The following is a 22,497-nucleotide window of genomic DNA, read 5'->3' as shown; positions in this document are numbered from 1 at the left end:
ACCCACAATAGCACTCTTCTTTGAAGGATTAGGATCCTAGAAGTATTTGTTTTTAAATCTGTGCCAGTGAGCCGAGAAAGAACGTATGGTGTAGGTGTGAATATAGGCAAGGGAACGGTGACCTGTTCATCTGACATATGTACATTTACTAAATAAAAGGATAGAACATGTATCTTTCCATTTATACCACATTTCCATACGGGTCCTGAACCAACCAGATTTCAGAGGTTGCCACCCCACTGCTGGCAATTAAACATGAGTTACATCAAATCCTCACAGTGAAGAGGGATTTCTAATTCTGAATAAATGGAGATCAAAAAGAAACTCTGTTTGTAGTTTGTTAAAAACCTGTATAATCAAAATGATCAAAGATCTGTCAGAATAAAGATTGTGAAGGCAGGGGGCGGGGCGTCATTGAAAAACATTATTCTACACAGAAGGAACACACTTGCGATGTCAAGTTGCAAAAAGATCCATCTTTTAATCACATAATTTACAAAAACATATCATCCACATGATAAAAATGAACAAGTAGTTGGATTAGAGTCTGTGAGTGTCATCTCTCATGTATCACCTTTTCTTCAGCACTTCCAAGAAAACTGTTCTCAAAGTTGACCGTCTGAGCATCTTACTCTACTTAAACCAGCCTCTCTTTACTTGAACCATCCTCTCTTTACTTAAACCAGCCTCTCTTTACTTGAACCAGCCTCTTTACTTAAACCAGCCTCTCTTTACTTAAACCAGCCTCTTTACTTAAACCAGCCTCTTTACTTAAACCATTTCAAGAAAACTTCTCATACTGTAGTCGCTAGAGTAGCTCACATCAGACTCCAGGATTGTAGTTTTTTCTTCCATTGCTCCCCATGACAAAACTCTAATCAGAATAGTTTTATTGTTCATACCGGAAATTTACCGTGAAGCTTTTTCCCCAGCTCAACAGAACTCAGACTGAAATAGATTCAGATTCCATATTTTATCCACCAAACCACAAGTCCACTGGAATTACATAAATAACAACTACATGAAATGACAGAAAATTGACCTCTACGAATGGAAACACGACTTGTCTCAAGAAACAGTAAAACTAAAGTCCTGCAAAGTAGCCTGCATTTTTTTTCTTTTCTTAATTCTTCCCAAAATAGCTAAGGCGACTTGAGTAGAATAGTAATTGGCACTTTCCCCAAAACCATAATTGATTTTTGGACAATACTTGAGAGTGTGATTGTGTCAAAACCCGTTGAGAATATGAGAATACAATGACCGTCAAAGAATACATACACAATGTGGCATTGAAATGTGTCGATAACATCACAGAGGAAAAGCAATCTTTCTGTAGTCCCCTTTTGTCGGTACTACAGTGATAAATCATATTGACAAGACCTGTGACAAGACCTCTTTCTTCACGGACATTGGAATCTCGCTTTCCTTCTCTGTTAATTCTTTCGCTTCGGAGTAGTTCCGGCCCTAGTGTGGGGCGGTTAACTGATGACTAACCATGACTGAAATAATTGGCCACTGTCAGCTTGAAGGGACACCCTCTCTCTCCCTACTCCACCCGATACAGCCCCAGCAATATCCACGTACGGATATCTACACAAAACTGAAATACAGGGTAGACAGTGGAGTATAAGGCAAGTTTGCATACTTCCATATACAGTAGAATAATACTGGCTTTTCACTTGGGGGACCTATACCCTACCTGCCCAAATGCACGAGTCACGATGATACAGTAGGTTAACCTCGGCCCCTTCTCTCCATCCGTAGTACTGCTCGTTGTCAGTGACATGTTACTGTATGGGAACCCACTGCTTATTAAAAAAAAAGAAAAAGAAAAAAAACCCAGACATTGATATTGTTTGTTTCTCACGAACGCTCCTCTATCTGCAGTTTTCTTTCCTTTCTTTTTTTTTGTGTTTTCTTTTTTCTTTTTTTAAAGTGGATGTTATACAGTGTCGGATAATGTCCCCGCTCAGATGCCAGTCTCTTGTTGTCTGGCTCATGACGTCTTGGTCTTCTGGTTGTAGTTGCTGTCTGTGGAGTCCAGGTGGCTGAGGGCCGAGGCCTGGTGGTCCTTCATACGCAGGTGCCTGGGCTTCACCGGCAGGGCCACGGCCAGCAGCATGCAGCCCAGGTGGAAGCTGAAGTACCAAGACCTGGGGAGGAGAGAGAGAGGCACTCAGGACCACGGCACGGGCTTAAATAGTATCATGTGACATTTAGTTCCAACATGGACGCGTTGTGATTGGACGAGAGGTATTAATCGCAATATAGTAGACACGTTGTGATTGGATGAGAGGCATTAATCGCAGTATAGTAGACGCGTTGTGATTGGATGAGAAGCATTAATCGCAGTATAGTAGACACGTAGTGATTGGACGATAGGCATTATAGTAGACGTGTTGTGATTGGATGAGAGGCATTAGTCTGGTAATCGGAAGGTTCCTGGTTTGATTCCCGTGAAGGATGTCAAGGTTTTTTCAATGTATATAATGTATATATTGGGGGAGATGACAGCATCTAAAGGTGCCAGGTCAGAGAGGTAGATGTGGTGGTGGAGGCGGTCAGAGAGAGAGTCAATGTGTTTAGCAGCAGACTAAGATAGAGCCCAGGGCTTCGAGGTCGTTCAGCTTGTTAAACATAAACACTGATAAGGACTGAGAACAGTGCAGATTTGGTCAGAGAGAACTATGCAGAGTTTGACATCGAACCATACCATTTTCAAAACTAAAGGTTAAGCAGTTGCCATGGCAGCGTCACATAGTAACAAGAAGAGGGGCGGGGCCTGTCGTTGCTATGGTGAAGATAATATAATGGAGTTTTCTTCCGGGTACAGTTAGAATGAGAAACGAACCACACCGAAGAGCGCACGCGTTGATCAGAGACTTTCATCCCTCTCCACCCTCGCTGGGTGGGGGAGGGGAGTGACACCTCATCACTAGCTTTCGGCTAGCAGATATGGTTGTTGGCTACGACAAGGCCGCAACGACCACCGAGCGGGGTAACAGGAGATCATTCGAATAATGAATTTAGTGTTCCATCAAAGACTTTCCAAGGACAATACGAGATGGGTAACATCTGAGGCTTTTGTTTATGTAATACATTTACATTTTACATTTAGTCATTTAGCTGACGCTTTTATCCAAAGCGACTTACAAGTTCTGTACGACAAGCCATCAGGAAGGGCACAACTCTATCAGCTGAGCAACAATGTTCATCAAAGTGTTGAGTGCTACAGTGTAGGTTAGTTTATTAGGACAAGTGCATGACAGTACGGTTAGTTAGGGTTAGATTTTTTTTTTTTTTTTTTTTTTTTTTTTTTAATTCAGATAATGGTTGAAGAAGTGCGTCTTTAGTCGACGGCGAAAGATTGGACGTGATTCGGCTGTCCTAACTGGGGTGAGTAGTTCATTCCACCATTGTGGGGCAAGGACTGAGAATAGGCGACTTCTCTTTGATGACCCTCCCGGAGCTTGGATAGGAGTAGGTCTGAGGCGGCCAGAAGATGCAGAGCGTAGGGGTCTTGAGGGTGTGTAGTTAGAGACCATTGACCGGAGGTAGGCGGGAGCGGTTCCCTTTGCCGCACGGTATGCTAGGTCGAGGGCCTTGAAGCGGATTCGTGCAGCAATGGGGAGCCAGTGCAGGTCCCTAAGAAGTGGGGTGACATGGGCCGACTTCGGTAGGTTTGAGATCAGGCGGGCCGCTGCGTTCTGAATGAGTTGAAGAGGCTTAGTGGCAGTGGCCGGGAGGCCAGCGAGCAGTGCATTGCAGTAGTCGAGGCGGGAGATGACTGTTGATTGGACGAGGAGTTGGGTGGCTTCTTTTGTCAGGAAGGGGCGTATCCTTCTGACGTTGCTCAGGAGGAATCGGCAGGTTCTGGTCGTCGCTGCGATGTGAGCAGAGAAGTTCAACTGGTCGTCGAGGACAACACCAAGGTTCTTGGCGGTCGGGGACGCAGTCACAGCTGCATTCTCGACTGTGATTGAAAGGTCGGTTAGGGGGGAGGATTTGGCCGGCAGGTGGAGCAATTCTGTTTTGCTTAGGTTCAGTTTGAGGTGGTTGGACGTCATCCAGGCTGAGATGTCGGACAGACAGGCCGAGATCCGCACAGAGACGTGGATATCTGAGGGAGGGAAGGAGAGGAAGAGTTGAGTATCGTCGGCATAACAATGGTAGGAGAAGCCATGAGACGTGATAATGTTACCCAGTGATTTAGTGTAGAGGGAGAACACCGGGTTCCAAGAAAGGTAACATGTCTGACGGTGTGACTTATTATGATTACGGATTGCATTAAAGGGGAATGACCACGATGTACAGCCAGTATGAGAAGACGTTGGAGAAAATAACCACAACGCAGAACTACACAAGCCAACAGATGAAGAGGTGATACTGGCTGATTGATCCAAATCTAACACGCTCCTCCCCGACACTTAACCCCTAATGGCTCCCGATGAGCAGGTCGGCACCTTGCATGGTTGCCACCGCCATGTGAATGTGTGATTGAATGGGTGAATGTGAGGAACAAAATTGTAAAGCACTTTGGATAAAAGCTGCTATATAAAATACAACATTTACCATTTATAGCACTGGTACCGGACAACTTCACCAGTATATCACCCGGCCTTGTTTACATTTAGCCTAATCCTGATCCACACAGTCAGTTACACATTTTCTGTTGCTAACTAACCGTGACAGCTTAGTTAACGTTAGTGGCTGCGGACAACATGGATTTGTGTGACTTTTGATTCATTTGGTGACGATATGATGAAGAATGAAGAGGAGGATGAGCCGAAGGCAGAGGAAGAGTAGACGCACACAAAATGGTATCTTGGGAGTTGGATCAACTTGAACACAGCAGCGGAAACTAAGCTAAGTCAGGATATTAATTGAACCCTCGCACTGAAGAACCATACCGTATAAGTCCCGTTTTGAAATTCTTTGGACAGCCCATGTATTTGCAGTTGTAAAGTCATGGAGTGTGAATGTGATATATCACCAGAAAGTACTCAGCCTCTACTGTCTTTAACGGTGAGCAAACACAACACTCTAACTTGCCACCTTTAGATAATAACGTTTGAAAACACTGCTCCTCTGAAAACTTAAAACAAAGTTATATGGTTCTTTATGTGAGGTACTCAGTTGCTTAGCAACAGGGAACAATTTCTTCTTGACGAAGGACCAAAATAAATGTATCAAAACAAACCCAAAATGTCTTTAAACAATACAAATGGTATATAAAAGCAATAACATACTTGAGGTCATGCCATATCAAGTCAAGTCAAGTCTGCCTTTATTATCCCCATGGGGACATATTGTGGTTATTGGCACATATTGAGCTCATCTACTGGAGACTCGGCCTACAGCATCGTTCCCACAACAACAACACACACCGGTGCCAATAACCACAATATTGCACTAAAATAGTATAGTCAATATAATTTTACAAACTTTCCAAAATTCAAAAAAGACATTGTCCTATGCACAAAACACACATCAGAATGTGTCTCAAACAGTGAATATGTTTGGGTAGAATGACAAGAGCTTCAGCACTGGGTTGCACCGGCTATGTGTACGTTCTCTCCTAAGTGAGGGTGTACAGTCGACACTAGACACTTAGTAACTGGTTAGTTTGTAACTAAATCAGCTACTAAAGTTGGTTGCACCACGATTACTTAGGGCATAAGCTAACTAGTTTGTACCTACAGTCATAACTAAGGCAAGTGGCCAATCAATGATCAAAGATAGAGCCCTATTATTGTGGTTACTAGGCCGGCATGAGCCACTTGGCATCGTAGCGCATGTAGTAAGCTAGATCGATATTAAAATATCATATCAATACATTTGGTCTCTACTGGATTACTGTGTTGCATAATGGCCTGCAATTAATGAAAAAATTATGCTGTGTGGCAAAAACAGCCGTTTTACAGTTAGTGAGTATAATTATGTGACATTTTATGATTTACACCTACCCTAGGGCATGTGTAACCATTTAGTTGTTACTTAAGAGTCATGTTGCGACTTATCTCTGTGGTGCAACTGCTTTTACTTTAATAATGCAGAAATGACAACTTTATAATAATTTACGCTATGACTAGGCTAAGTTTGAACGTACAAACAGCGGGTGCAACAGGTTGTTGGTCCCTATTCACTGACCTGTAGAACTTCATAGATGGTCCCACAGAAAGCAGCACAAAAGGCACCACTGTGTAGCAAATGGCTATCTGGGTGGCCGCCCACGTGATGATGTCATACAGTAGTTTGTGGGAGGGAGAAGCCAGGAAATATGGCCTCACATTGTGTCTCACCTAAAAAGGAAGCAGGAGAAAGCATTTCTCTTATGAAGGCCAGAGTTATGTCAGAAGGCAATGAAACACACAGCAAACTGCATTTTGACATTTCCATTGCTTTTAATTCCCTGAAAGTGCACATGTTGTATCTAAAGCCTTCTATACATACTGGGTAATTGGTGAAGCTGACCCAGACTTTCCAAGCCAGAGAAAAGGAAATGGTTAAAGGACCATGCCAGTCTTTTTGACACGCGGGTTCCAATTCATTCTTGCCTTGATACAAAAACCAAGGCATACTTACTTCTACCATTATTCTCTGCATATTTACCACCATAGGCTTCCATCTGTATCTGAAAATGTGTCTTAAACACCACCTAAACCCATGACAGTCACCACATATACCGGTATATATATATTTTTTATTATCTTTTCCCCCCTCCTTTTTCCGATTTTTCTCCCATCCCACTGTTAGTCGTTATGCCAATTCCCAACCCCCTTCCTGGTTGTTGCGCACCCCCCCCCCCCCCCCCTACTGTTGGTCCGAGAGGCCGGAGACTGTCACATGCTTTCCTCCGACACACGTGCAGCCAGCCGGCAGCCAGCCTGGCAGCGCAGATTCTCACTGGGAGAGTGTAACGTGTGGAAGGTCGCACTACCTCTGTCCAGATCCTACCCTCGCTGTGCAGGTGCCCTGACCGAACTGTAGGGGTCGCTGTCCACAACGCCCAGGACCCACCCACGGCTTCCCTCCCCCTAACTCAGCCAAACGAGTTAGTATAGCGATCAGCCCAAGCCAAGGCAATGCTGACTCTCCGGGAGTCGAGACCACAGCCTCTTGCATTGGTGACGAGCACAATCTCCGCTACGCCACCTGACCGCAGTCAGTCACCACATCTAAAATGCCATGCTAAAATATGAGCTTTACCCCTGCAAAGTTACTCTATTGTGTCTAAAAAAGGTTTATAGGTATTAAAAAGGTTAATTTAGTCAAATGTGATGACTTTCTTCAGTGTATGTGGCGTTTAAGATACATTTCCGGATATACTGGAGGCCGGAAAATAATTACCAAAGTAATCAGAAATGGTAAAACCACACTTCACTACCCTTTCACTACCACACTACAGAAGGTTAACCTTTCACTACCACACTACAGACAGTTAACCGTCTGTAGTGTGGTAGTGAAAGGGTTAACCTTCTGTAGTGTGGTTGTGAAAGGGGTTAACCTTCTGTATTGTCGCAGTGAAAGGGTTAACCCTTTGGTAGTGTGGCTTTCCATCACCTGTGCACAATATGCCTGTGGAAATTTATCATGATTTATTTTATCTGTGGCATTTTAACCCGGGTCAGCTCAGCAGTGTAAAGAGGCGCCAAGAGGTCAAGTTAATCACACTGTGCTACTGGACCGTGGAAGCGACGGCTTGGCCTCAGTGAGTTACAAAGTGACTCAGGTGACGCTCCGATAGCCCACATCTAGTCTCGTCTTCATTTGATCTGACCCGCCTGTTATCAGCAGCCGTACCGCCCTCTAATAAATAGGCTTTGTTCAGCTTGGCCCCCTTTCAGTCTCGCTCCTACCACACTGCCTCTGTGGCAAAAAGCCCTAACTACGACAGATGGAGAGGACCTTTTCTCTCCAGGAAACGCACAGCAGATGTTTTGTTTCATCTGTTAAAAAGGGAGCGAGGGTAGAGAGCTCAGCTGTGGGAATGTCAATACGTTCTCCCAGACACTGACTTTCAACTTCCATTTCTCGGCTTAGTGGTGCAATGCCAGATTCCAGATTTGCATCCTGAGATGAGCGGAGGACAAGGGTATGTAATGATGACAGTGTGAGAGAGAGAGAGAGAGAGAGAGAGAGGAGTAACTCACTGCTCGCGCGGCCAGCGTGACCACGATGCCAGTGAGGAAGGTGAGATAGTACCCTGGGTAGGCCCCGTGCCACATGGCCGACAGGATGAATGTGGCTGCTGTGGGGTTGTAGGGACAGCGCTCGTAACAAACCCTGCAACGAGAGAGAGAGAGAGAGAGAGAGAGAGAGAGAGAGAGAGAGAGAGAGAGAGAGAGAGAGAAACAAAAAAGTATGATAGTGCTTCACGATGACTTCATAAATTCATACACAGGTCGCGCCACTCTTTTTGAGGCAATACTACGTGTGCCACTACGTGGCAATACTACCAATGTACAGTTTCAAATGTATATACACTCTTTTCTGGACACTTTTTGTATCACAAACAGTACTGTATTTGCAAATCTGATATGTCATAAATGTATAGATGTAGCAGTACTGTCTATCTGTATGTCGTGTGTGTCATATATGTTATGATGAATTGAAAATGGGGGACCCTGATGTAAACAAGACGAAAGTCTTTCTCTGGTCTGCATCCCCTTAACAATTGTGTGTATTGAGCTGTACTGTACTGTACCCATTCTGCAATCTGTTAATAAACGTTTCAATCAATCAATCAATCAATCAATGCTATAGACCTGCTACAGTCTACTTGTTTACTTGTGGAAGTAAACGGTACACTATCCCCCCCCCTCACAGTGAGCTGTGGTGTTCCACAAGGAAGCATACTAGGACCGCTACTATTCCTAATTTATGCAAATGACATGTCGTCAGCTTGTGACTGCAACTTGTTCCTGTTTGCGGACGACTCAGCCCTGCTGGTCTCTGACAAGAACAGGTTACAGGTTGAAAAAGCCCTCAGCTCGGAACTAGGCAAAATCTGCATATGGCTCGCCGACAACAAACTATCATTACACATGGGCAAAACAGAGTCCATTCTCTTCGGTTCAAATAACAAACTCAGCAAGACCGACGGCTTCTCGGTTACAGTGGGTGACAATATTATCACAAGGAAAGATGAAATTACCTACCTGGGTTCCATCCTAGAGGCTAATCTTTCCTGTGACAAAATGGCATCCAATGTAATAAAAAAAGTCAACCAACGAACGCGATTCTTGTACCGGATCTCCGCTCTGGTAAACAAGAATACCCTGAGGACTCTAGCAGGAGCACTCATTCAAGGGTACTACGACTATGCTTGCACCTCATGGTACCAAAGCACCTCAAAGGCACTAAAAAACAAATTACAAACATCTCAAAACAAGCTAGTCAGACTACTACTTGACCTGACTCCTAGAACCCACCTCACCCCTGCCCACTTTGACAACCTAGGATGGCTTAGAGTAGACGACAGAGTACAGCAACTTGCAATGGGCCTGGTCTACAAGATACACTACGCGACCAAGGTACCCATGTACATGTCAAAATACTTCCCAAAGGTCAGTGAATACCACGATCACAACACCAGAGGGAGCTCCACAAATCATGTAAAACCCAGATTCGGATCAAACAAGGGACTAAACACGTTTCGCAATTATGCCACATCAATGTGGAACGCCCTGCCTAAAGCTGTAAAGGAATGTGAATCACTACCCACCTTCAAAAACACTCTCAAAAAACACCTACGTGAGACTGCAATTCGAAACTGGCCCCTACAAATGTCCTAACCTAGTTGTACAGTAAATGACCAAGGAAGGCTTTGTCAATATTCCAATGTACAGTGTAAAATGTGTGTGTGTCCCCTTCCCAACCCCCCCCCCCCCCCCCCCCCACCTCCAATGTACAGCCCTCACCCAACCCACCCAACCCCACCCCACCCAACCAACCTCCTCCAATGTACAGTTTCTATGCCAAATGTATATACACTCCTTTTCTGGACACTTTTGTATCACAAACAGTACTGTATTTGCAAATCTGATATGTCATAAATGTATAGATGTAGCAGTACTGTCTATCTGTATGTCATGTATGTCATATATGTTATGATGAATTGAAAATGGGGGACCCTGATGTAAACAAGTCGAAAGTCTTTCTCTGGTCTGCATCCCCTTAACAATTGTATGTATTGAGCTGTACTGTACTGTACCCATTCTGCAATCTGTTAATAAACTTTTCAATCAATCAATCAATCAGGTTGGGCCTGTTTGTTGGACTTTTAAATGTCTACCAGTAGATGGCATACTTTTACACCTGGTGAGCAGCAGGCCAGCACCACCCAGTTTGTTGACGAGATGCACTGCATTCTTAAGATTATTCCTGAACTGATTTAGCACGACAGACAGAGCCCATACCATTAGTTTATTTTACATTGAGGGATAACATAATATAGAAGCAAGAACCGAGGACGACAGAGCTAACAAGTCTGCTCACCGTTTCAGCCAATGTGCTGTTTGTATATTCCAGTTGTCGAGGAACACCTTGAAGCTGGTGGCGAACTGAAATGGAAAACCAAGCAGAGGTCTCAGAATAATAATAAGCCATCACAACGGTGTATTCTCGAGCCACGGAGATGCTGCCGCTGCAGCACGCTGTCCTAATAGTCTCCTCCCACCGTATGTATATTTTTTCTCCCCACCGTATGGATATTTTTGTATACACCCACCCCCTCCTAATGTACAGTCTCCTCCCCATCATATGTATATATTCTCTGTCAGGATCTATGGGTAACAGTACTGTATATTTGCATATCGTATATGTCACAAATGTAACAGTACTATATACCTGTATGTCATGTATGTCCCTATGCCATAAATGTCACTATGAATTGAAAATGGGGGACCCTGATGTAAACAAGACAAACGTCTTTCTCTGGTCTGCATCCCCTTAACAATTGTGTGTATTGAGCCGTACTGTATTGTACCCAATCTGCAATCTGTTAAATAAAGTTTTCATTCATTCATTCATTCATTCCTTCGTCTCACCTCTATATTCATGATCCTCAGGTTGGAGATGAGGTCCCAGCGCGGAGAGCCGTCACCGTTGTACCCGTTGAAGCCGAACCCTGCTGCGTTGTTGATGGCGTCGGCTGCGTTTAAATCAAAACACTTGTGAGTGGAGACACTCGTCTACAATACAGTACGTACGCATTCCTATCTAAAGGGTATTTTCAGAAGTGAATAAACAAAGCTGTCAGCAGAGGAAAATTGGGTCCCTGGGAAGAAATGACTGTTTCACTGTTGTTGTTGTTGTTGTTGTTGTTGTTGTTGTTGTTGATGTTAACAAAAGGCAAATGTTTACTAACATATTCTAGGCTCATGTCTGGTTCAACGCCTCAAAATATTTTGTTTTGATTTTACGATGACATAAGATAGAACAATTCTACAAATTGCATGTACAGTAAATATGTTGTATAAAGTAATCGAAGGCTCCGCCAATGTAAATAACCCCCCTCCCCTGAAACTGCATAGAGCAACCAAAGTCACTCTAATAGTCACAGTCGCTGCCTGACTACTCTCTCTTTCTCTGACCTGAACCTGTGTATGACCCCTTGCCTGTTGGACTGCCTTGCCCCTGCCTACTCCCTCTTATTACCCGAGTACCCGTTATATTATTTACCCCTGCCCATCTGACTACCCTGCCCCCACACATGCTCCCTGGACTGTACGAGGTCCCCCTCCGTGTTGCTCGATTCCTGGCTGGATACCGGACTACTCCTTCTTATTAAATATACCCGTGCTGGGTTTTAACGAGACCCGTCTGCCTTTCTCTTGTCTGCATATTGGGTTCAATATGTCTAGCCGTGACACTAATAACAACAAAATACATGACAACATGCCACACGTTGAGCTCACGATACTACTGAAGGAAAATAAGGACTCATTACACTCCAACACGTTGTCCTATGATCATGTCCCTCTGTAGGCAGTGCCATGGGCTGTATAGAACATACAGCTCTAGTCTGAATCACACTTGTACACAGTGATTATCACCATACAGCCTCTGTGTGCACAAACAAGTCTGCAAGCGATTAACCCATCCAGTTTCACTATTCTAATGTGAGAATAACAACATATCTTTACGGATATGAACTCAACCTTTTAGGAGCCTAGACAGGACTGTCTTGGTTGTGTGCTTTAGAAAACATAGCTCATTAAAACTAATTCCGCGCACAGGAAGGTGACTTCAGACTGACTGCTGAGGTGCGAATGTGTTTGCGAGAGGCATCAGTTAATGTGACGCTCAATACATAGCTTCGACACAGAGAGCAAGAGAGCGAGAGAGAGAGAGAGAGCGAGAGGAGAGAGAGAGAGAGAGAGAGAGAGAGAGAGAGAGAGAGAGAGAGAGAGAGAGAGAGAGAGAGAGAGAGAGAGAGAGAGAGAGAACTCACCCAGCGTCCATACAAAGTAGTACTTGGGCCTGGTGGTCAGCATCGAGAGGTACAGATAGACCACCCGGATGTAAAAGGGCGTGCTGGCGATGAAGTCGTCATCGACGTTGCGCTCCACGGGGCACACTTTGCAGACGGACAGGAAGACCATTAGGGAGAAGAAGCAGGTGGCCAGCTTACCCACGACGACAGTCTGGAGACAGAGAGAGAGAACGACGGAGGCCAGATCAATCGCCCGCTGGGACTAGTAAACACATTCCAGGTTTTACTGTACAGGACTCGTTAACCCAGACTCTCGAGGATGTTTTCTTTTGGAATGTTATCTCAAAATTCAAACTCGGAATACTATAATTCTATATATGTCAACTATAACTACAAAACAGAACTATAAAAGTTTAAGAAAGAAATGAAGAAAAAACTACAAAGGAGTCCCAGTGATCCCCCCTTCATAATATACGATTTCACACGCAATTCAAAGTCCAAGCTTTTTAAACATGGCTTACATTTGGAGAGGGCTCACTCTGGCGGAGCTTCCCGCTGGCTTTCCCATTGGTCTCCAGGTATCTATGGCGACAGGGCGTGCCCTCGATGAAGCCGATATAGTCATTGTAGGAGCAGGTGGGCCCCGCCAGAATGCCCATGAAGTTGCAGTTGTAGCTGAAGTACTCCAACAGACTGGGCATTCTCCTGCAGGTCAGAGGTCAGAGCAGGGAGACACAGAGACAGGCCGCGGTTAGGACAAGAGTATAGTTTGTAGGGCTGTCTTAAATACTTCGAAGCTTCGTTCGATGGGCATGGGATTCGAATGGGAAAATAAAATATTTTCTTGCTAAATCAACTCTGCCTCTCTTACAACAAGCAATGCCGTTTGTTATTTAAGACGAGGTCGGACTCGGCACTGACAGATTTGTGTTCATTGTGCTGCTTCTATAAAGCCTCAGACGGCTTACAATATTTCATGAAAGTAAGTGTTTCGTTTGTCTAAGATTTAAAAAGGTTTAAACTTTACAGCACTGACAAAGTTGAACAAAGTGCTGTACAAGTCCCACAACATAAAAAAAATATTATTAAAATTATTTTTTTTAAATTTTAAAAGTATTATTATTATTTTTTTTTTTATCTCAAAGCGTCGAATTAAAATTGAATCTCGGCTCCGAAGCTTCGAATGCCAAATTTCTTTCGAAGGTCAGCCCTAATAGTTTGAACCACGCAAAGCTCGACTGAATTGTTGCATCGCTAAAATTGTGACTTTTGTCAAGATCCCATTTTTTTTAGGTGTGCAAACGCTCTCTGGTTGATAACACTGTGTCGTCTGATGAAATGAACCACATCCAAGAAATAGGAATTATGTGCTTAATCTGGTGCTTCTAACAGTATCTATTTTATCTCTGTATTCTATTCTATTGTTTTTTTTTTAATCTTTTTCTTTTTTCTTTTATGATGTTATTTATCTTTTGTACATTCTCTTCCAACTATGTAGCGCTGTGTTGACAACTGTAATCTTCCCCTGGAGATAATATTAGTTCTCTTATCTTATAAACAAGTGCACTTGCGCTTTACAGGCGCTAAGAAGGGCGTGCAGTTGAGTTTGTGGATGACACACACAGACTGAGGAAGCAAGAAACCCACCCACCCACAGAATGCAATACAGTTCTGACGTTTTCTGGACAGCCCATGTATTTGCAGTTGTGAGGTTAATCTAAATCACTGGGAGTGTGAATGTGATATATCACAAGACATAACACCACACTCTAACGTACCATCTTCAGATAATAAAGTACGGGAGGCTGCAATTCGAAACTGGCCACCGTAAATGCCCAAAACCCCCACCACCTCCTAATAGACAGTCTCCTCCCCACCGCATGTATATATTCCCTCCCCGCCGTATGTATATCTCTCTCCCACCCACCCACCCCCTCCTAATGTACAGTCCCCTCCCCATCATATGTATATACTCTGTCAGGATCTAGGGGTAACAGTACTGTATATTTGAATACCGTTTATGTCACAAATGTATCAGTACTAAATACCTATATGTCCCTATGCCATAAATGTCATGTATGTTGTGTATGTCATAAATGTCTATATGAATTGAAAATGGGGGACCCTGATGGAAACAAGACAAACGTCTTTCTCAGGTCTGCATCCCCTTAACAATTGTGTGTATTGAGCCGTACTGTATTGTACCCATTCTGCAATCTGTTAAATAAAGTTTTCATTCATTCATTCATTCATTCACTCAACCTCTACCGTCTTTAACTATGAGTGAACACAACACTAACTTACCATCTTTAGATGATAAAATACTCAACCTCTACTGTCTTTAACTACAGTATGAGTGAACACAACACTCTAACTTACCATCTTTAGATAATAAAGTTTGAAAACATGGCTCCTTCAACTTAAAACAGCGTTATATGGTTCTTCGCCTGAGTTACTCAATTATAGAGGCGCTCCTCCAAGCATATAATTATGACATGCTTTTGAAACATACTGTACCTTATAGCGAGAAATTTCTGACCAGGCGTTAAATGTTCCTCTTTTCTTGCCATTCCTGTTTGGAGGAGGGAAAGAGAGAAACGTATACATGAAATGGGTCTGGTCTCAGTCGAGGCAGAGACACACCGTGCCAACAGTCACACCGAAGGCGGAGACCCACGGACCCCCAGATCGAAGAGAGGGGTAGGAGAGACTCCGTGGTCGGTGAGTCTCGCGAGCGTTGCTACATTTCCCCGCAGGAGGCCCCGCCACAGCTGACCACATGAGTTATTACATCGTAATTATTATTGTGCATCATAATAAAAACACCATTTCATTATTCCAGCATGCCTGGCGTGAGAGGCTGCCCTGCCCGGCCTGTATACTCTGTCTTATAGAGGAGTGCAGTGGTGTGTGAAGAAGGCCCCTACACAGGGAACGACTCCATTATACCCTGCGCTGCTATACAGGACCCGGCTGATGTATGGGATCATTAAGGGCCAGTTAATCGACTCCCAAGAAAGTTTGTGGCCTGTTGTTTCGCAGGACCCCCCCCCCCCCCCCCATGCAGTTCATGGTGCTGTAGACGAGAGGCGGAGAGCTCCGGTTATTCTCAGACATTATGCTGATAACAAGATTAGCTGGCTAATCAGCTGACATTACAATGAGAGGTTAAATCTGTAATGCCATCAAACAGACAAACAAACAGAGCCCCGTGCTTGGTATTGCACTTTGTTTACTTTCTGTGTTTTGGGTCGGAGTTTTAGTGACTTATCATATGTTTTATTTTATTTTTTTATACTTTTTTCTCCTCCTGTTTTTCTGTGTTTTTCTCCCATCCCAATTTAGTCATGCCAATTCCCCCCTCCCCTTCCTGGTCGTTGCCCGCATGTGCCCCCCACTGGTCGGTCTAGGGAGGGTTGATAGATACTATCGCATGTCCCCTCCGATACATGCGGAGTCAGCCAGCCACTTCTTTTCACCTGCCAGCGCGGACTCTCATTGGTGAGGTGTAACGTGTGGGAGGCTCACACTACCCTCACCATCTCCCTTCCTCGCTGTGCAGGCGCCCCCTGACAGACCTGTAGGAGTCGCTGTTTACAACGACCAGATTACCACCCCACCGGCTTCCCTCCCGCTGACTCTGCCAATTGAGCCAGTATGACGGCCGGCCAAGCCGGAGGCAACGCTGACAGACGGATTCGATACCAGTGTCTCTGGCGTTGGTGACGAGCGCTTAGTCCGCTGCGCCACCCACCCAGCCGCCGTGACTTATCATATGTTGAACATCTTCGGACCTCCTCTCGGTAGAGCCTGAGGTGTGGCCAGCAGTAGTGACCCCTGGGAGGGAGGGGCTCTTTCGCCTAGAGGTCACTGTTTGACAACATTACAGATTCTACCGTGAACCCTTTCACTACCACACTACAGAGGGTTAACCTTTCACTACCACACTACCGTCTGTAGTGTGGTAGTGAAAGGGTTAACCTTCTGCAGTGTGGTTGTGAAAGGGTTAACCCTTTGTCGTGTGACAGTGAAGGGGTTAACCCTATGTATTGTCGCAGTGAAAGGGTTAACCCTTTGGTAGTGTGGTAGTGAAAGGGTTAATGCCTGGTGGGCGGTGAGGGTGGCAACACTGGGTGGCACTCATGTCTGTGAGACAGGCTGCATTACTAACAACACACCTCACAGTCCATAGATAGTTGTAGATAGGGTGCCTGACCTGAGACACGCCTCGCTATAGGTGCCTCAGAAGGCTAAACCGTACCAGACGCAGCAGGGTTCTGCATCACTGGAGTGGCATAATTCAACACCAGAGACACACTGCACCGCGGTATACGGTGTTTATATTGCGTTCACGCTATAATGTCTTCCCTTCGTGAAACTGTAATCGAGACAGTGTTTATGCTGATCATCGGAGAACAGATTCGTCTCCAAACAGATGATGTCAGCTCATTCGCCGCGTAGTGTCACTCACAACGGGCCGTAGGGAACCGTAGCCAATCAAAGCGTCTACGTTGCGGCAGGGCCCGTAGCCTACACCTTGCCAATCGAACGTCGGGAGTTATTTCCACCCGGGGGGATTAATGAAGGAACATCTTATCTTAAGACTCGGAAGAGGATGAAGAGGAAGGGAGACATTGAAGGTCTGCAGACAGGAGCCGTGTTATGATGACAGGCTGCTCTCTGTGACTTGCCCCCTAATCATCCATCTTCCATTCCTTTAATTAGTTTCACTGGCCTTTTAACAGTTGGCGGACGCTCCGTGTGCACTTGTGTGTATGTACATGTGTGTGTGTGTGTGTGTGTGTGTGTGTGTGTGTGTGTGTGTGTGTGTGTGTGTGTGTGTGTGTGTGTGTGTGTGTGTGTGTGTGTGTGTGTGTGGTGTGTGCATGTGTTTGTGCACGCGTGCGCGCGCGTGCGTGTGTGTGTGTGTGTGTAAAAAAGACATTAGGAGAGACTGTGAAACAACTTTGTGGTTTAATCTCAGTGGCAGGAGCTAAAAGCAGCTGACAAGTGCTTGCGGAACATCCATAAAGACTGTAATAACCACACAACAAGAATTATTTTCACAGTGGAAACTTTGCGAGAATGCAATTCCCTTATCTGTCCGCTCCTCTCCGGGGAGACTGAAGAGTTGGTACGCACCAGTTGGGTGAGCGTTCACTATGACACGGTTTTGATGGCGAAGCGAGAAGTTTCAGAAATATAAACAACTCTTCTCTTCAGGTCCCCCGTTTTAATCTGATTCTCGAGGACAAAGATTGGTTATTAATAACGAGAAGCGTTCTACAGTGTTTGTGAAGTCGGGGGGGGGGGGGGGGGGGGGGGGAGGGGTCGTGTAATCACATACCAAGAGGGAACACACTTACCATCGTGTATTTCAAATGCCAAGCTGGTAATTTTCTGTGTTATGACCATCATGGGCCTGAGAGAAAGAGAGTGAGAACAATGAGGGTCATCAGAAATAGAGGCCTTTCATGGAATGTCCACTTGTCCTCCATGGTGGAAGAAACAATGGCCGCCACAGTATGTGCAAAACAACAGTTGTTTCATTGGTTGTTTTATTCATTTTAATTGTTTTATTCATTTAACTTTTTATCTTTATCTCCTGTAGCACTTTGAGATTCTCACAAATATAAAGTGCGGTACAAATTGAATCTATTATTATTATTATTATTATTATTATTATTATTATTATTATTATTATTATTATTATTATTATTATTATTATTATTATTATTATTATTATTATTATAATTATTATTATTATTATTATTATTATTATTATTATTATTGTGTTGATATATGAGAAATATATATGAGAAATATAATAATAAATATAATAATCTATTATTACTGGATCTTATAAACACATCAGAGAGGAACAGTAATATTGTGCTTTTCAAATGCAAAAGTTAGGCATTTTCTTACTGGTTACTAATGGTTACAGGCAGTCCTGTTGGAAGGAATAGAACTCTATTATCAATGTTGGTAGGTCACTGATAATAATACAGGATTGTGATCAGTGTGAACAGTATTGCCTATGTAAATCTTGATAATACTTAAAGGTGCACTAAGAGTTCAATCATTTGAAGTGAGCACTGTGTAGACTCAACCACACACACACACACACACACACACACACACACACACACACGAGCGCGCAATGTTGTCATTTGTCCTCATTCGACACATTCCGGCAATGAGGACCTTGTAGACTCAACCACTATATTAACACTTTGAATGCCAGCCACGACGTAACACGTGTTAGCAGCCCGCCCCCTGAATGCCCAGCACGATAATTAGCGTGAATCTTTATTTATTAGCGATCTGAATTCATATTTCATCAACCGAGTCTACCGTTGGGAAACCAGCCCCACCAGGCGTCAGATGTGAAAAAAGCGCCCCCTATCGTCTCCCAGATGGTAATGCACCATCATGAAAATGGATGAGAGAAAAAAAGTCCGGAATCCACATTTTACTTCTCACGCATGTACCCCGAGCCGCTCGGAGTCATTGTGGACCATCAGAACAGCGTGTAATATGTCTTTACAGTACGTAGCATTGGATCAATAAAAGGATCGATTTTTGGAATGGCGATCAGGAATTGGAATAATCTTTTTGGATACCATCTGATCTCAGGTAAGGAATCTATTTTACCAGTCTTAGGATAATCAGACCTGTTTTCACGGAGATATAAGCTTTTCCCCTATGTGTGATATGGCTGTTTGGCTGTGCGAGCGATCAGGAACTAAGAGAATCGATTTTCAGCTCGCGGCACCAGCGTGCATACGTACACATATACTATCGATAATCTAGCGTTTATTTGAAATAATATAAATAGGCCGAAAAATTACAACGTTCTAGAATATTCCAGTACAGGGCGTTTATCACAGAATCTTTTTATTTTTCGTGAAAATGAGGGCTTTTCAAAATGCTATAAAATGGCAATGAACCGATAAAAAAACAATCCGCTTCGACAATGTTGACTGGAAAATGAGTCATTGATAAGCGACGGGCAGATTAGACACATAGCCATAATTTAAAACATAGATTAGGCGATATTAACGCTAACATTGAAGTGGTTGATGGGCATTCAAGGGGGTAAAAAGGAAAACACGGCCGGCTCTGGGCTTATTCCAAGAAATTGTGTGTGCGGTTGACTCAAGGAAACAACAAGTTAATATAGGTCTGAGGTCCACAAAACCTGTCTTTGTAGCTTCATTTGCTGAAAATACCACTCAGATTATGCATTCTGTTTCAGTCCTGTTCTTGACATGCTGTTTCTGTGTCTCTAGCTTTTAATGATTTTTTTATTTAAAATGAGCTACAGCTCCCCAACTCGGTGCTCCGGAACTGCGTATGAACTCCAGCGTTCCTGGATCACAAAATTCAGATCAAACTGTCAAACTAGGCGTTGCAGATCAAACATGAGGTTAAGATCCATTCAATTGCATGCTTTACTTCTCGCATAAAAGATAACCAGTTGGTGGGGGGGGGAATTAACAAGCTGCCATTTTAGTACACCCGCTCGTTTTTCACGTGAGTCAAGGACCACGCATTGTCTATTAACCCCCGACTGACGTATGACGTAGAGGCAAATCTGAAAGGCTTGTTGAAGCACATGTTTATATTACATTTACATTTTGTCATTTAGCTGACGCTTTTATCCAAAGCAACTTACAAGTTCTGTACAACAGGTCAGCACACTTTCAGCTGAGTAACAATGTTCGTCAACCAGTGTTGAAAACAAAAAACAGTCTTGAATGCATAGTAGTAAAGACATATTAGCATAGGACAGGCATGTATAAGCATTATACTTCAGCCTGTACCTTTTCAGTCACTGCCAAATCAAAGATTGTTGAACACAAGTCTTCTCACCTGTTTGTGTAACGTCCACATCGTCTTACCGCCCCCTAGTTGCGGAGAGGGAGAGTCGCCAGAGATATTCTGGATGAAACTTTCATCTCTGGTTGAGGTTATGGTGGGGCGTGAGGTCTCCAGTAAGGTTAACGGTATGGTTAAAGGAACACGCCAACATTATGGGACATTTCCAATTTCCTCTCTGTGCGTTCAGAAGAAAGCTATCCAGCTACAAGCTAGCCTAACAAATGAATGGAAGCGGATACGGACCGCTAGCCTAGCATAAAACTACGGGACGGGAGAGGTGTTTTTGGCCAACAGATAGCCTAGCTGGTCCATATCCGCTTCCATTCATTGTGCTAAGCTAGGCTAGCTTGCAGCCGGATAACTTTATACTGAACGCACAGGGAGGAAATTGGTATCCATCTTCTCGTCTGGCTCTGGAGAAGACGGTAAATGTGCATTTCCCATAATATCTGTGTGTTTCTTTAAGGTAAGAGAAATAGGAGGTCCCAATGTTGATATGTTTAATCCAGAATGTCCCTGATCCTAACCCTCTCCCTGCTAGAGAATCCCATCTAGAAGCAACACTGATAAAGGCTGCAGTCTAAACACAGAAAGAGGAAGAGATGTCTTACCCTGTGAAGTCAGCAGAGTACATGCTATAATCAAACACATAAACACGTGTGATCTGGCAGAAACTGAGATACCCGAGGGCCACCACCAGACAGTATCTGCAGGAAAAGACACAAAGAAAAGAAACACTCAGTTCTGTACAGTATTTTCTCACCGATCCCTCAAACAGCTGTGTGTGTGTGTGTGTGTGTGTGTGTGTGTGTGTGTGTGTGTGTGCGTGTGCGTGTGTGTGTGTGTGCGTGTGTGTGCGTGTGTGTGCACATTCAATTTCCTATATAATCAAAGCCTTCAGTGACGAAAAACTTTGAAGATATAGAGCTGAGATTATTCTACCTTGACGATCTATAATTCAATTCTATCAAAAAAGGGTGACAGGGATTTGCTTTGATGCATCAGCGCTCGAGAACAGCAGAAAGACAAACAACCTTACACACTCCATAAGCGCAATCATACCGGGGAGGACACAAGACAAACAAGCTCACACGAACTTAGCACAAACAAAACTAAAAGTACATTAGTACACATTGCACATTCACAAGGCCAGGTTCACAGACCCTACATTATTGTACCCCCCCCCCTCCCTCCCCTTCCGTCTCCGTCTCCCCAGAGTTAAAATAAATCTAAATAGAACAAGAGGTGCTGTGGGTTGGTGCCGTACCCCCCCCCCGGCCCATAAACATGAAGGACGGCTTCTTGCAGTAGAACTCAGTCTCATGAGTGGAATTCTACTCTGATACACAACAGCACTCACATGGAAGAGGCTTAAAGACCAAAAGGAAAAGCTTCTTTGTTTCCCGAATCATAACACTTTACGTTTCCGATTGCCTGAAGTGAATCACCTTTTCAAAGCGAGTGGATTAATCTCGTTAGAACGAGTCATCATCGGGCCGTCCAAAAATAAATGAACGAAATAAAGAGAGAGTTTATTGGCATATATGTGTCCAATAACAAAAGGCAGAGGGGGGTATCCATGGAGACGATGCTGTGGAACGCGGAGTGGTCTCACAGCGGGACCTGGAGCGGCTAGCGTTGCCTCTTGGTGGGCACACACACCTGCTGCCTGGCTCATTACTGGCAAAAACCAAGCGTGGGACCTATGGCACGGCGGCCTGGCGGCTCCTCAGAGAGCGCTGCGAAGAGCGCGCGGGTCACAGCCCCAATGTTCTCATAGAAGGAGTTCGGTGCCGGGAGACGACGACGCTCCTCCTGACATCGCGGTTTGTCTCCCGGTGACTTATCCTGGCCTTATTCTTCTAGACATGTCCAAGGCATCTTCCCTTTGTCCCTGCTCTCTCTCTCCCTCTCTCCACCCACCGGTGCTGAGAGAGCAGCTGCACTCACAGTGGAGACTCAGTGGTAGAAAACCTGTGACCCTGCTTCTTCTAGATAGCATCCCATCAGAGGGAAGCCCGCCTGCCCCTCAGTTGTGTGTGTGTGTGTGTGTGTGTGTGTGTGTGTGTGTGTGTGCGTGTGTGTGTGTGTGTGTGTGTGTGTGTGTGCGTGTGTGTGTGTGTGTGTGTGCGTGTGTGTGTGCGTGCGTGTGTGTGTGTGTGTGTGTGTGT

The 22,497-nt window shown here is 44.4% G+C and overlaps 1 protein-coding gene across 1 annotated transcript in view; it reads right to left on the bottom strand.

The window, feature by feature from the left end:
* Positions 1-456: 456 nt before the first annotated feature.
* mboat2b (membrane bound O-acyltransferase domain containing 2b) overlaps positions 457-22,497 on the bottom strand; it is a 72,840-nt gene continuing 50,799 nt past the window's right edge. The window contains exons 4-13 of the mRNA XM_084313827.1: positions 20,938-21,033; positions 17,806-17,861; positions 14,957-15,011; positions 12,961-13,144; positions 12,458-12,650; positions 11,052-11,155; positions 10,501-10,565; positions 8,154-8,286; positions 6,151-6,302; positions 457-2,153 (exon numbers count right to left, since the gene is read on the bottom strand). Coding sequence (XP_084169953.1) covers positions 1,997-2,153; positions 6,151-6,302; positions 8,154-8,286; positions 10,501-10,565; positions 11,052-11,155; positions 12,458-12,650; positions 12,961-13,144; positions 14,957-15,011; positions 17,806-17,861; positions 20,938-21,033 — 1,195 coding nt within the window. The 3' untranslated portion in view covers positions 457-1,996. The remainder of the gene's footprint in view (positions 2,154-6,150; positions 6,303-8,153; positions 8,287-10,500; positions 10,566-11,051; positions 11,156-12,457; positions 12,651-12,960; positions 13,145-14,956; positions 15,012-17,805; positions 17,862-20,937; positions 21,034-22,497) is intronic.

Source organism: Notolepis coatsorum (genome assembly GCF_963971535.1).
Source record: "Notolepis coatsorum genome assembly, chromosome: 5".
Classification (NCBI taxonomy): Eukaryota; Metazoa; Chordata; class Actinopteri; order Aulopiformes; family Paralepididae; genus Notolepis; species Notolepis coatsorum.
Note: the sequence above shows the minus strand (reverse complement) of the source record. Positions and strands in the feature narration are given on the sequence as shown.